Source organism: Notamacropus eugenii, chromosome 2 (genome assembly GCF_028372415.1).
Source record: "Notamacropus eugenii isolate mMacEug1 chromosome 2, mMacEug1.pri_v2, whole genome shotgun sequence".
In the NCBI taxonomy this organism is placed as follows: domain Eukaryota; kingdom Metazoa; phylum Chordata; class Mammalia; order Diprotodontia; family Macropodidae; genus Notamacropus; species Notamacropus eugenii.
Window position 1 is genome coordinate 92,900,882 of NC_092873.1, and position 15,887 is coordinate 92,916,768.

The following is a 15,887-nucleotide window of genomic DNA, read 5'->3' on the forward strand; positions in this document are numbered from 1 at the left end:
AATATGAGTACAAATATCTTGGGCCTTTGGAATGAACCACATCTTGGGTACCTGCTTTTGGGTACCTGTTTTTTTGTCTATGACACATGAAAACAGGGCAACACAAATTGCATGTGTGAGGCAGCAAAAAGAGTCATGCAAGAGGACACTTAGTAAGGACAGAATATTTTGAATGGTTAGAATACAACCAAACCATTACCCCAGAGAAAAACTTCAGTGACTGTAGACTAAATATATAAATACATCATACTCACTGGTTTAGGTTGGGGAGCAGTACTGACTGAAACAAAAAACAAAAATAAAATCTAAGTATGTACATTGGTATCATGAACCTAAAAAACCCTATGCACCAGAAATGGCTATCATGTATTTGCTAAAGAATTGACAGAGTACATGTTTGAAAAAATAATCTGTTTAGTATAAATACAATGAACACAAAGTGCCTATATATATATATATATACACATATATATATATATATATACACACATACACACATATATATATATATGCTGCATTACTGTATTTAACAATGAAATACTGCATATTACTGTTATTTTTCTTGACTTTTTAAAAATAAAAATTTTTCCTTAGGCTGAAGTAGAAAGAGAGGAAAGAAATGGAAGGAAAACAAAAGAAGAAAGGGAAAAAAAGAGGGAAAGGAAAGAAAAAAAGTCAAGGAAAAATGAGAGTTAGGAAGTTCTCTGACACCATTTAGCTGCTAACATAAAATGGGAATAGACAAACACTAAATATAAGGTAAAACTATACTTAAAAAGTCAAAATTTAGGTCGTTTCTCCATTGGATACATTTGTGATCTATGATAAGAGTCTCTGATGAAAACAATTCTATTGGTTATTGATCACAAACTATTGGAAAACCCATCTGGAGGCAAATGGTCAGAAAACAGTATATTAACTCGTAGGACTGTGTTGCAAACATTAGTTGAACTTAATCAGGAAACAGTACTCTCACTTAGGCAAAAGATTTGCCAGATTAAGTCTCCATTCAACCTATGGCTAAGGAGCAACTCTTCAACATGAATATGAATGAAATTCCTTGAAATTTATTCAACAATCAGCAACCATAAAACTTAAGTGATGCTACAGAAAACTCTCAATTACTCCTCGAGAATGTAAATAATCGTAGTAAGTTAAGAGGCAAACAAAGCAAGATTTAACATAACATCAGATCATAAGAGAATTAAAACATCTTAGAGCAATCGTAAGAAAAAGTTTGGGTTTTTTTAAGCTAATTTATAAGAATTTTTTAAGGTAACAGTCTGCTAAAAATGGCCCCTTCTCCCTTTTTTAGTTTCTCATAGGGAAGGGTATTTTGTTGTAATTTAAATGGGCTAATGCTCCACACTCTACAAAGGATGGGAAGAAGACTTTTCCCTATACAATGCAGAATGTTCTATATTGTAAAAGTATGAGAATAAGACTTTATGTCGTAAACTCTTATTATTGGCAGATCCAAAAAAAGAAAAACAACCTGCAGAGCCAGAAGGTGGAGGGGCTCCAGATCTCTGCCATTCTGTTGCTTCTGCAGCCAGCCTTCGGATATACTGCTCATTTACAGAAAGAAGGATGTTTTCTGGTTTGATGTCAGTGTGGATAATACGGCACTTGGTATGTAGATAATCCAGTCCCTGCAGAACCTAAGATTAAAGAGAAATAGTTTTGTAAGTAGAAAGATATGGGTTAGATGGTGGTGCAAGAAATTTATTCCCTTTAACACTGTACCATATAATTTTCCAACTACAAAGAATAAAATTAATGGTTTAAAAGAAAAATAAATATTACTAACAGTAATAATGACAATAATTTTGGGGCAAAGAACTCTTACCAAGTTCTTCAAACCCATTCTGTTTGGTAATGTATTTGAGGGGTGACAGGGCATGTGGGCCAATGTGTGGTAGTTCAAGTTCAAAATGTGATGTGTTTGTTGTCCTTCATTTTAGTTGCAAAAATTAGAAGGGACACCAGAGGATACAGATTTGATTCCCAGATCAGCCAATGGCTTAAGTCACAGAATTTCAGACCTGATCTAATCTAAACCTTTCATCTTATAAAGGATGCTGAGGTCTAGAGGAGTGAAGCGATTTATTCAAGGTAGCAGAACTAACCAGCAACCAAGCCAGGATAAGAACAGAGGTCTTTTTATTTCTTAGTGCTACACTCCACTGTAGCCCCTCTTCACAATGCATTCTAATTTTTGGGCATCTTAGTTTCTCATGACTATAAAATTCTCTACGCAGGATTTTTAAATGGTTAGGATACTAAAAAAAATCAATGAATATTCATAATGTTCTCTGATCTTCTTAAAGAATGGTACTGTATGCTAAGAAACAATAAAACTCAAATAAAAGCAATGGAAGATTGGCACCATCTGTTAATCATTAAAGTATGCAATTTTCCTATTACAAGTGACATACTGTTTTGAGTGGAAAGTACTTAGGGACTTAGGTATGTTTTCTTTGCCAAAACAATATGCATCAGTAAACTTTTTAAAATGTAAGGGTGTTTTAGTAATTAATAGCTACAATTATTTAATATACCAATATGGTGAATATGTTCATTATTCTCTATAAAAGAAATTAATATTTTCTGTAAAGGAACACCCTCTAATTTCTAAAAGTAACAGTGAAAAGCCCTACTTTTCCTCTCATTATCCAAAAGCTTTACGCACAGAATAAATGTGCAAAGTACCTAATAAGCTAATATCTATTTTAAAGCAGACAGATTAGAACCCTCACTCAATAACATGTTTTAAAAGCACTGGCTTGTGCACGTAAAGAACACCAGTTTTGGAATCAAGAAGCCTGGCTTCTTCCCTGTTCTGCTGCGGGCAAGTAATTTCAAATAAAGAAATCATTGCTTCTTCATTTGTAAGAGTGTATGGGTATGCGTTGGATTAGATCAGGAGTTCTTAAACCCTTTTTTGCATTCTAAACTCCCTTCTAAGAATGTTTGTTTTGCTTACTTTCATAACCCTAGGAAATATTAGATTAGTGTGAATAAAGATGTCATTTTTCCCTACACAAGTTCACAGATCCCCTGAAATCTCCCCTCCTAAGAGGTCCATGGACCTCAGATGAAGAATCCCTGCTTTAGATGATCTTTAAGGTCCTTACCCACTCTGAAATGTTATTATTCTAGAATGTTATAAGTAACTTTTAAAACAAAAATTTTGATCTTTTGTTTTCTACATCAACCACACTTTCCAATATATCCCTCCCCTATTCCCTTTGAAAGGAATATTCCCTTATATTAAAGAAGGAAAAAAAGTTCCAACACAACTAACTAAATTATTAAAAAAAAAAAAAACAAACCCATACATTCTATGTTGTGTTCCATACCTATAGGCTCTCACTTTTGCAAAGTTTTGTGTGGGGGTTGATGGGATGTCTTCTCTTAACTCTTCTTCAATGATCAATTTTGTATGAGATGATGCAAAATCAACACAATTTTCAGTATCATAGATTAAGTGATCTTAGAACCTGATAGCTCCTAATACCAGAGAAGATAACCGAAATGACCAAGACCAGAACACATACTTGTTGGATGATTTTTTTGACACACGGAAGTGGAAGTCCCTGATAATTTGACTTGATAATCCACTTGAGCAGGTGATGGCCCAGAACTTCAAACACCATACAGATATCTTGTAAACTGATTAAGGATATAAAAGAAGAGGCACACTGGTACACCAAGAGATAAACACTGTACTGATCACAGAAATGTCGAGCTAAATAAAATGCATTTTCCATTTAGGCACGCAGTAGATGTAATGCAGTAAATGCCTGATTGACAATTCAAATTCTAAATAATAGTCAACGATGAAATTAGTTAGCTAATACTAACGTTACCTAGGCCTCCAAGAAAAACTAAACACATGATTAGGTGATCAAAGCATATTGTTGCTACATTTAACTTTTAAGGGGAGAAGCAAAGCCCAAAACATAACACAGCTAAGGAAAAAGTGCTGATGAGGTAGAATGACGGGAGGGAGATCAGAGGGGAGACAGGTGACTAGGAGATGAGGAAAATGAAACATCTGACACACAGTCTTAAGTAAAGATAGGAGAAAGACAAGCAGAAATGAGTATTAAAGGCAGAGATGGATAACGGGACAGGGACAGAATGAGGCAGACCTGAAAAAGAGAAAGTGAAGGTGTATAACAACTGCAGAACTATGGATATGATTAATGATGAGTAAGTATCACTTACTTTCAATTCAATGCCTTTCTTGAAGTCAAACTCAACATCTAACAAGCTTATGTTTGTCTGTGAGCAAACTTCCAAATGAAGTTATGCTCTGTATTTATTTTAGCAGCTTGTAAAAGAACTTTTATCTGCTTGATTTAAAATGAAATAATAGGCATAGTTATTTGGAATTATGAAATTCTGAATATTTCTGCCATTTTACTTATATCTTCCCTCATTAAAGAATTCAGCATGATTGTTTTTTTAGATGGAGAATCTACATCTAAAGGCCTTCAAAATTCTTTAAAATGTAATTCTCTTCTCATCGCCTTCCTGATATACTATTTTAAAAAACTATATACAGGGAGACTTCAGTATCCAAGCCCTTTAAGTAAGGTAACTGATGTCAAAGTAGTTTTTCCTGGAGGTCCTAAAAACTTGATACAATGGTGTATACTTTTCTTCCTGTCTTTTCAAACTCCTTCCTTCATCCATCACCACCACCATTCCCATATACCATTCTCCTATTGTCCACCCTGCCTCAGTCTTTCTGTCCTGTCTGTGAACTATTTCCCTGAAAGAGAAAAGAAAATCACTCTTACTGCATTAATATGTGAAAATGTTGATACAGAAAATTTAAAAACGGATACTAAGAGTAAGATGTCTAGCCATTTCACCTCTTTTTATCCATTGGTACCAACTAGTTAGTGGAGGAGAAATGGAAGGACTTGAGTTCAAATCCTACCTCAGAATACTTACAAGCTGTGTGACCCTGGGTAAATCACTTAACCTTAACCTCTGTCTCAATGTCCTCACCTACAAAATGGAGATGATAAAAGTACCTACCCCCAGGATCATTGTGAGGATCGAATGAAACAATATTTCTAAAACACTTTGCAAACCTTAAAGTGCAATGCAAAAGCTAGGCATATTATGACCTCAATATTTTATTGGTGCTCTTATACAACGAATTAGTACAATTTCATACCTTGGATTCTCACCTTAACCCAAACAATTTCAATTCTTTGTAAATATACAAGCCATAACACCCTCATAGATTTTTGGTCTTTAGTATTCTTTTGCTTAGATGCTGACATTAGGCAGGAGTGTCAATATTAATGTATAAAGACTAATCCTCTCTAAGAACCCATCCAATTCTAAAATGGTAGGATTATCTGAGCTATAAAATCTAAAGTAATTCAGTTTCTCACCATAAAGTAAAGGCAAAACTTGATTTATCTGTAGTAGGGATGCAAATAACAAACAGATTGGCGCCTTCAGTCAGAATAAAGACACAGAATGTTAAAGTGTTTAGATCTCGATGATTGCTCTAACCAAAGCAGAGTTCTGGGTTCATGGTCACAAATGATTTGCCATCTGGATTCTTTGGAGAAAAGTTTCATACTTGGATATTTGTGCTATAATTGGTAGGTAAAAGAATCACCTAAATTTATTTCCTGAAAATTTCTTCCCTCCTGTGTAAATCTTTTTGCCTGTTTAGCTGAAAGTTTTAACTAAATGATGCAGTTTGAAAAGGTAATGGAACAAATATTCCAAAGAAAACCATCCGAAAGCCCTACTGCTTCTCTCCAAAATATACTCTAAAACCAAATTCATCATGTGAAAACACAGCATGCGATAACTTTATTAATTTACATGCCTTACAAGTGCTCAAAAGTTGATTAAGAGGCAGTTTTACTTAAGCTTGGTTTGACGGTAAGTATTTTGTAGCAATACCATTCTATTCTCTTGTCTGAAATTGTAACTACACAGCAAAATTCATTCCCACAGTAATTTCTTGAAAGGATACGAGTCCCATTCACTCCTGAAATTTTGAAGTCATCTAAAAGTTGAACAACCATTTCTCTGTTTGGATCATTGGGATCTGTATTTCGAACCTGTATGCATATGGAGAAAAGATAGCATTCAGTTGAAGACAGACAAGCAATAATTATCTTGACTGATTTGCATTTATCTGATTCCTTTTAAATTCCTTCTAATCATTTGATAAATGACACAATGACAGATATCTAAAGGTCTGAGGATGTTTTACCTCTCTGGTATCAGTAATGTTCTGAGCAAGCAGTCAAAATGAGTCCTCGAAGTAGGAGAACAAAAATCAATTTCAAGAACTCTTCATAGCTGCACCTATACTAAAACGTATCTCATGGTAACGTATCAACTAAGTTTAGGACCTCTCAAAGTCTTTTAAAACAAAGAAGAAACTTTACATTCCACATGGAGCACTGGATAAGGTATTCAATATATTTAAGTCTTCCTGACCCATTTTCTTAGATTAGGCTCGTCCTATGGCTAAGTATATAGCTTTGACTAGGAATAGCTAGAAGGAAAGGGAATTCTCACACTAATGCACTTTTGGTGGAGCTAGGAATTGGACCAGTCATTTTGGAGAACAATTTGGAACCATGCCCGAAGGGCTATAATAAACTGTGCATAACCTTTGACCCAGCAATACCAGTATTAGGTCTGTACCTAAAGAGACTTTAAAGGGGGGGGAGGGAGAGAAGGATCTATAGGTGCAAAAATAATGACATCAGCTCTTTTTGTGGTGGCAAGAATTGGAAAGTGAGAGGACATCCATCAATTGGGGAATTGCTGAATAAATTATAGTATATGATTGTAATGGATACTGTGCTATAGGAAATGAGGAGCAGGAGCTCCCACAAAAGCCTGGAAAAAGTTAGATGAACTGATGCAAACTGAAGTGAGCAGAACCCAATCACTGTACACAGTAACAGCAAGACTGCACAACGATGAGTTGTGAATGACTTCGCTGTTCTCAGAAATACAAAGATCCCAGACAATTCTGAAGGGCTTACGATGAAAACCGCTATCCACCTCCAGAGAAAGAAATAATGGAATCTGAATGCAGATCAAAATATACTATTTTTTTAACCTTAATTATTCTTCATTTTTTGTCTGTTTTCTTTCACAATATGACTAATATGAAAATATATTTTGCATACCTGTAACTTATATCAAAACTGTTTACCTTCTCAAGCAGGGAGAAAAGAAGCGTAAGGGATGGAGAGAAAATGGAATTCAAAATTTTAAAAAAACTAATGTTAAAAACTGTTTTCATGTGTAATTGGAAAATAAAATTTTTCTAAAAAAGAAAATTCTACTTACTTCTTTCCTAAGAACAAGCATGTACATATCATTTCTATATACCCTCAGCATTCCTCATTTTTTTTTTAATATAAAGAAGTCACTGAAGCCAAACAGTTACCTAACATGACTCCCATCCATAAGAAACTTTCCAGAGGATACTCTTGATACTGGACACTTTGGACTAGTATCAGTTTCATAACTAGAAAACTGGTGGAATATGTAACCAAGGACAGACTCACTGAGTATGCCTTAAAGCTGGAGAAGTTACTTTATGATAAATAAAATTATCCATCTAGCTCATGAAATGTATTACCCTAAGAAGTGAGAAAGTATAAACCCTTTTCAAAAAAGGCTTATTAGAAAAAATTTTAAAAAGGGCTTACAGAAATTTATGCAAGACAATCCTATAATGAGGTACTAAGTAAAACTTAGTGAAGAAATAGGCTGGAAAAATGAGCAAACAACAGGAAAAAATTCTAACCATAAAGTTATTATGGTAACAAGGAAGAACAAAGCACACACTCAGAAGATATGTCAAAACTCCTATATCCAAAGCCTCCAAGAAAAATGAATTGATCTCAGACCCTGGAAGAGCTCAAAAAAGATTTTGAAAATCAAGTTAAGAGAGGTAGAGTAAAAACTGGGAGGAGAACCAAGAATGATGCAAGAAAATCATGAAAAAAGAGTCAATAGCTTGGTAAAAGAGACACAAAAAAAAATACTAAAGAAAATTACACCTTACCACATCACACCTATAAGATTGGCAAACATGACAGAACAAGAAAATGATAAATGCTGGAGAGGATGTGGGAGAGTTGGAACACTAATTCACTGTTGGTGGAGCTGCGAGTGCATTCAACCATTCTGGAGAGCAATTTGGAACTATGCCCAAAGGGCTACAAAAATGTGCATACCCTTTGACCCAGCAATATCGCTACTAGGACTGTATCCCCAAGAGATCATAAAAATGGGAAAGGGTCCCACATGTACAAAAATATTTATGGCAGCACTCTTTGTAGTGGCCAAGAACTGGAAGTCAAGGGGATGTCCATCAATTGGGGAATGGCTGAATAAATTATGGTATATGAATGTAATGGAGTACTATTGTGCCATAAGAAATGATGAACAAGAAGACTTCAGAGAGGCTTGGAAGGACTTATATGACCTGATGCTGACTGAAAGGAGCAGAACCAGGAGCTTTGTGCACAGCAACGACCAGTGTGCGAGAGTTTTTTTCTGGTAGACTTGGAATTTTGTAATAACGCAAGAACTTCTTTAAAAAAAAAAAAATATATATCCCAATGGTGGTTTTTTAAGGCAAAATGCCTACCACACTCAGAGAAAGAAATATGGAAGTCATTCCCAGAATGTAGCAGATCATGTTTGTGTGTGTGTGTGTGTGTTTTTGTGTATCATGTTTTGATTTGTTACATGATTTCTTCCATTTATTTTAGTCCGACTACATAGCATGACTATAGTGAAAATGTACTCAATAGGAAAGTATATGTAGAACCTATACAGAATTGTATGCAGTTGTGGGGAGGGAGGGGGGTATTGGGGGGTAGGTGTGTGGGGGGGATAAAATCTCAATTGTATGGCAGTGATTGTTAAACATTAAAAAATAATAATAAAAATTTAAAAAAAAAAAGAAAATTACACCTTAAAAAACAGACTAGGCAAAATGGCAAAAATGGTACAAAAAGCCAATGAGGAGAAGAAAGCCTTAAAAAGCAAAATTGACCATATGGAAAAAGAGGCACAAAAACTCACTTAAGGAAAAAAAACCCTGAAAAAGTAGAATTGGCCAAATGTCAAAGGAGGCACAAAAGCTGGAGAATAATTCCTTAAAAGTTAGAATTGGGCAAAGCCAATGACTTTATGAGAAATCAAGAAACAATAAAATAAAACCAAAACAATGAAAAAATAGAAGACAATGTGAAATATCACACCTAATTTGGAAAATAGAGCCAGAAGAGATAGTTCAAAAATTGGCTATCAATTGGGGAATGGCTCAACATGACTAATGGGTAAATGTGTTTAATAGGAAGATATGTGTAGAGCCCATATAAGACTGTATGCTATCTTGGGGAGGGAGGAGGGAGAAAAAATTTAAAACCTATAGAAGTGAATGTGGAAAACTGAAAACAAATAATAAATTTTGGAGAAAAAAATTACTGAAGGCCATGATCAAAAAAAAAAAGGCGGGAGGGAGGGCGGGACATCATCTTTTAAGAAATTATCAAGGAAAACTGCCTGACATTCTAGAAGCAGAAATTGAAAGAATCTACTAATCACCTCCTCAGAGACCAGAATGAAAACTTTAAGGAATATTATAGCTAAATTTCAGAGCTCCTAGGTCAAGAAGAAAATATTGCAAGCATCCAGAAACAATTTAGTAGCTTATACATTAAAAGTCCAGTAGGCAAAGGAGTCAAGATCACAACCAATAATCACCTACCCAGCAAAACTGAGTATAATCCCTCAGGTGAAAAGAAAGACATTCAATGAAATAGAGAACTTGCAAGCATTCTTGATGAAAAGAACAGAGCTGAATAGAAAATTTAACTTTCATATACAAGACTCAAGAGGAGCATAAAAAGGTAAACAGAAAAGGGAAATCATAAAGGATTTAATAAGGTTAAATTGTTTACATTCCTATATGGGAAGATGATACTTGTAACTCATAAAAACTTTCTCATTATTAGGGCAGTTAGGAGTGTATATATAGACAGAGGGCACAAGTGTGAGTTGAATATGAAGGGATGATATCTAAAAAAAATAAAATTAAGAGGTGAGAGAGGAATGCAGTGGGAGAAAAAAAGGGAGAGGTAGAATAGGGCACATCATCTCAAATAAAAGAGGCAAGAAAAAACTTTTACAGTGGAAGGGAAGATGGGGTAGATGAGAGAGAGTGAGTGAACCTTACACTCATCAGAACTGGCTCAAAGAAGTGGCTCTATACCCTTAACTGAGTATAGAAATCTATCTTACCCTACAGGAAAGTAGGAGGGGAAGGGAATAAGAGAAAGGGGGTCAGGGAAGGGGTTGATGGAAGGAAAGGCAGATTGGGTGAGGAGTTATTCAGAAACAAAATATTTAGAGGGACAGGGTGAAAGGAGAGAGAGAAAAGAATAAATGATGGGGGGAGGAATAGGATGGAGGGAAATAGCTGTATTTTCATAATAACTGTGAAGATAGTTTTGAAGTAAGTTTTTCTGATAAAGGCCTCATTTCTCAAACATACAGAGAACTGAGTCAAATTTATAAAAGTAGGAGCCATTTCCCAGTTGATAAATGATCAAGAGATATGAAGTTTTCAGATGAAGAATAGCCATATGAAAAAATGCTCTAACTCACTACTGACTGAAGAGATGCAAATTAAAACAATTCTAAAGTATCACCTCATACCTTTCAGATTGGCTAAAAGAACAGAAAAGGTAAATGGCAAATGTTGGAGGGCATGTGGGAAAAATGAGACATATTACAATACACTGTTGGTGAAGTTGTGAACTGATTCAACCATCTGTAAAGCAATTTGAAACTATGTCCCATATCTTTTGACCTAACAATGCCACTATAGCTCTATGTTCAAAAAGAGATTTAAAAAAAAAGGAAAAGGACCTAAAAGTACAAATAATTATAGCAGTTCTTTTCTGGTGGCAAAGAATTAGAAATTGAGGAGATGCTCATCAACTGGGGAATGGCTGAACAAACTGTGGTATGTGACTGTGATGGAATACTATTTTGCTATAAGAAATGATAAGCAGGATGCTCTCAGAAAGACTTACATGAGCTGATACAAATAACAGCAATATTGATCAGCTGTGAATAACTCAGCTATTCTCAGCAATACGACGATACAAGACAACTCTGAAGGACTCAGGAAGGAAAAATGTCATCCATTCCCAGAGAAAGAACTGATGATGTCTGAATGCAGATTGAGGCATACTTTCTAATTTTATTTTTCTTGAGGTTTTTTTTTGGTCTGTTTTCTTTCACAAAATGATTAATATGGAAGTATTCTACATGACCACACGTTTAACCTCTATCAAATTGCTTGCCTTCTCAGTGAGGGAGAGTGGGGAGGAAAGGGTGAGAATTTGGAACTCAAAATTTTAAAAATGAATATTAAAAATTGTTTTTGTGTGTAATTGGGGAAAAAAAATACTAAATACATTTTAAAAAACAGAATAATTACAGAAAGTTCACAGATCATAAATTTAGAACTAAAACTGAGGTCTAAGGAAGTGATTTTGCTCAAGGTCAAGCAGGTAGAGAGAAGAGGTCTGTGATTCTAAACCCAGACCACTAAGGTTCCAAACACAGAACACACGTGGGTATTCCTTTTCTTCGAGGATAGCTGCAGGGCTAAAGGAAATTACAGTATTACTTAGTAGCATTACAGCACAAGAAGCTAGTAGAGATCACCTTCCATAAATCATCTTCCCCAGTCTTGTAAAAGTTTCCAACAATTCTACCCTTAGCATTCTTGCCACCTGTCCCCCGCCCCCCACCCAACTACCATCTCACTTTCCCTTTCTGTAAAATGGCAACTGCAATAGGACAGATACATTCGTTTTCTCAGACAAGAGGAAAGGACAACCCATGCCTGGGGTTCCTCTTTAGACATGCTTCTCCAACTTCACACTTTACCTAGGACTCGTTCTAAGTACTAAAACAGAGTTTTAATTCATATTAAGAGTTTATTTGACTTTCATGTGAAAGTTCAATATTTAGTTTTTTGCAAGGCTTGTGCTTGGCACTGAAGATACAATATTAACTAGGAACCAACAGATGCTGTGCTAAAAGGTGCAGGATACCACTTATATTCAAGCAATGACTGTAGGTTAGAATGCGATACATGAACAGGAGATGATCTCAGCGAGATGAATGATTAGGAGAGGCTAGGGTCCAGACAGAAGAATCGGATAAGAATTTATGGAGCAGGTGACACCTGAGCTGGGTCTTAAAGAAAGAGAAAGACTTTAAATAAAAACAGATAGAACTGTCTGCACAAGTGTACCGAAGCTACAGACAAGACCTAGTACTAACCTGAAGCAGGTAGTAACGGCTTAAATGGAAAGGAAGAGAAGTGAACACAGCCCAAGGAAGAATGCTTTTCCAAGCTAACATTAGGATGACACACTCAGATGTGACGTACGTAAAATGTTAAATTAAAACATCTTCTGTGGCAGATTTCAAATTACAAATAAATTTAGAAAGAAAATTTTATATTATCTTTCAGGGTTTTATATTAAATTCATTAGGTGAAGCACCAAACGTTAACTATCTCTTTAACCATGGTACTCAAGGAAACCTTTGCTGAAGTATCAGAATCTCAATAATATGTAATAGATGCTAATACACCTCTCAAGGAAGTCAAAGTAAGAAAGAAAGGTCCCATGTATACCAAAATACATAGTATTACTTTCGGCAGTAGTGAAGAACTATAAAGAAAGTATATATCCATCAATTAGGAAATGGTTAAGCAGATTATAATACAAGAAAAATAATATTACCATTCTGTAAAAAACTATGAAAAAGAATTCAGAAGCATGAACAGACTTATCTGAATTGATATAAAGTAAATCAAGAGCCAGAGAAATATTGATGATTTCAACAATTTAAGTGAGAACAATAAAAAGAAATGATGTTGTGCAATGATAAGGACTAAGACTGGCTTTGAAGAGGAAAAAAACACCCACTTTCCTTCCTCCTTTGCAGAAGCAGGAACTATGGGTGTGAAATACTACATGTAACTGTCAGACTGGGCTGGTGTATGTATTAGTTTTCCTGAATCATTTTCTTCCCTCTTTTTATTCTTTCTACAAAGAAACGCTCTTCAGGTAGTGGGAGAAATACGTTGGGAAATTAAAGTGAAATGAAAACAAGAAATGTCAGTAAAAACACACTTTAAAAAAAGGTAATTTGTCAGTAGGGAGCCAAGAAACAAATTGTATTATTTTTCTTCTGTTGCATACACTGAACATGCAGATATCTTTTTTCTTTTACTCCTTTAGCCAGGCTGAAATCTAAACACTGTGGAAATAATTCGTTCAGGCAAGTTCTATTATCAAACACATGCACTGAGACGCAACACTCACTGATTTGAGCAGTCTGATTTCATCCAGAGCTGTTTCCGTGTAATGTTCAGCACTCTTCACTACTTTCATTGCCACAAATTTCTTCCCCCTATGGAAGAGACAGAGTCAGTTAATCCTAATATGGGACAAAACCATGTTAGAATTGGTAGAAGGAAGTTAAGAGGAAGACTTAATTGTAAAAGATTACTACAAATACTGATCTGGCTTTCCTTCTATAATCAAATACTTTCTCTCTGAGGTAACTAATACCCACCCTGGGTGAATAAGTCAGTTTTTATCATTTACATCTTGTCCTCAGGGTTTTGTTTCTTCGTTTAGATTTTCTCTACATGCTGACTTCCATGTTCTTTATGTCTCCCTTCACCCTGAACACAACTACTACAATAAAAAGAGGTGAACTCAAAGCAGGAAACATGTACCAAATGGCAAAACACTATGAGCTCTGACACCTTCCTTATCTATGTGAAAACAAAACGATAAAGTTGCAGCTGGTTACATATAATAAAATAATACTGTACTTTATATCATGACAAAAGCAGATCAGATAGCAATAAAGGTCTCACCATATAACACTTATTTCTATATTTAAAATTGTGACATTTGGGGACTATCATTTAATAATTTTTAAAAATCCTAAAAAACCTACATCAAATTAATAACAACAAAAAAAAATACGCTAAAAGTAACTAAAAAGAAGAGAATAAGTTTGCTCACTGATAATCGACTGTTTAACATTGTCAATACTTTTCAGGAAAAAGTTTAATTTGTATATTCAAACAACTCTATCCTAGATAAAAGTCAAACTTGGAAAAGGAAATACTAAAATAGAGTATTTTCTTATCTACTTCTCTTGTTTTGGATACCTGGTACATTTGAAAAATAATTAGTCTCAAATTAGGAGTGCTAGAGGGAAAGAATTTTTTAAACAATTTTTATACCAAATTATACATTTCATGTTTTCAGGAGGTCAAAATACATCATGACTAGTTTTTCAATTACCTTTTGTCTCTGAGGTTACTATAATTCCCATTTTATATGAAGAGAAGCAGTGGTTAAGTTATTTGCCCAAAGGCATAAAGTTCATCAAAAGCAGATGTTAAGAATGAGAACCCAGTGTTTTCTCCTGACCAAAAAACCAATAAACAAAAGAAATCAAGACAATTGACTAAACTGACTCCTAAAACTTACTGAATGTCCCAAGATAGCCATACTGTTGAAAAATGTCCCCAACCCAGCTTTCGGATCACATGGTATCTGCCATTGAAGAGGTCTCCAATTTTCACAAGATGATAACCTCCTGAAAAAAATAAGGGTGGGGAGTGGAGAGGGGAGAAAAGTCAACTTCCTTCCAGTTCACAGATTTTAATTCAAAAAGGGATAAAACTTATTCTTATACTTAGAAAAAGGAATTCAGACCCATTCCTCTCCCTCCAATTAGCTGCATACTTTCAGAAGATAAGTTTCATTAGGATGATATAATAACCTTCTTTAAGGACACACACACACACACACACACACACACTTTGAATGGATGAAATCCTTGACAACTACTGGTTAGATGATACTGGTAAACTACACACGATAATAAATGCTTAAAAATTCCAGGAATGCTTTATGGGAAAATAGAATAGTTATCCTCAAACTAAAGTCATCCACAAAAGACTGGTTTCAAAGATCTAGGATCTATCAAAGGATAAATATAGATCTCTTAATGTACTGTAAATGGAACTGTTAACTGACTCAACCATTCTGTGAAAGCAATTTGGCACACCACCCAAAAACTATTAAACTGTGAATCCCCTTTGACCCATGAACGTACATATTTATAATGGATCTGGGTGGGGTTTTTTTTGTCTTCCTAATAGGGAAGGGGAGAGAGTGCTTATGGGAGGGAAAGAAGAGAATTCAGAACTGAAAGATAAATAAAATTGAATTTAAAAAAAATTTTTAAGGATGTATCTCAAACACATACACTTCATTAATAACCCCTTGAATTAAACCTATCCTAAAGTTCTATTCTGGTATCCAATCTTAGGGAGAGGAAAATATGGTCCCAAGGGTTACAGTCTAGGAGGACATATGCTTCAACAGTTTCTACCAAGCTGGAAAAACTTTAAAAGTAAGGACCTAGTAGACTGTGTCTATTGTCTAAAGACTAGCCTAAGTATGGAAAGAATCATCAGACGAATGACCATCAATGATTTGTTTTGGCCACAGCAGTTCATGACACCTATCTATTAAGATATTAGTACATACATTTGTGAAATCATGGATCTTTTAAGTACTTAAATATAGATCTATTATACAAAATGCACACATATATGTATCTTCTGGCCATGGCCAAATAGAAGTAATTACTTTATCTTCTTAGTGATGCTATATGGTTTTGAATCACAGAATGTTGTAAACTTTGGAAGAATCAAAATTACAATCAAGCCAAAG

General features: G+C 34.9%; 1 protein-coding gene across 5 annotated transcripts in view; it reads right to left on the reverse strand.

Moving 5' to 3' along the window:
- The window catches only part of SRPK1 (SRSF protein kinase 1), an 88,244-nt gene that overhangs the window by 25,791 nt on the left and 46,566 nt on the right, over positions 1–15,887 (reverse strand). For all 5 annotated transcript variants that reach the window (XR_011974202.1, XM_072641891.1, XM_072641890.1 and 2 more), the window contains 6 exons: positions 14,634–14,742; positions 13,446–13,533; positions 6,020–6,107; positions 3,561–3,667; positions 1,496–1,661; positions 255–280 (listed from right to left, as the gene is read on the reverse strand). Coding sequence is in view for 4 of the 5 variants with exons in the window: in XM_072641891.1 (XP_072497992.1) it covers positions 255–280; positions 1,496–1,661; positions 3,561–3,667; positions 6,020–6,107; positions 13,446–13,533; positions 14,634–14,742 (584 nt within the window). In the remaining variant the exon portion in view is untranslated. The remainder of the gene's footprint in view (positions 1–254; positions 281–1,495; positions 1,662–3,560; positions 3,668–6,019; positions 6,108–13,445; positions 13,534–14,633; positions 14,743–15,887) is intronic.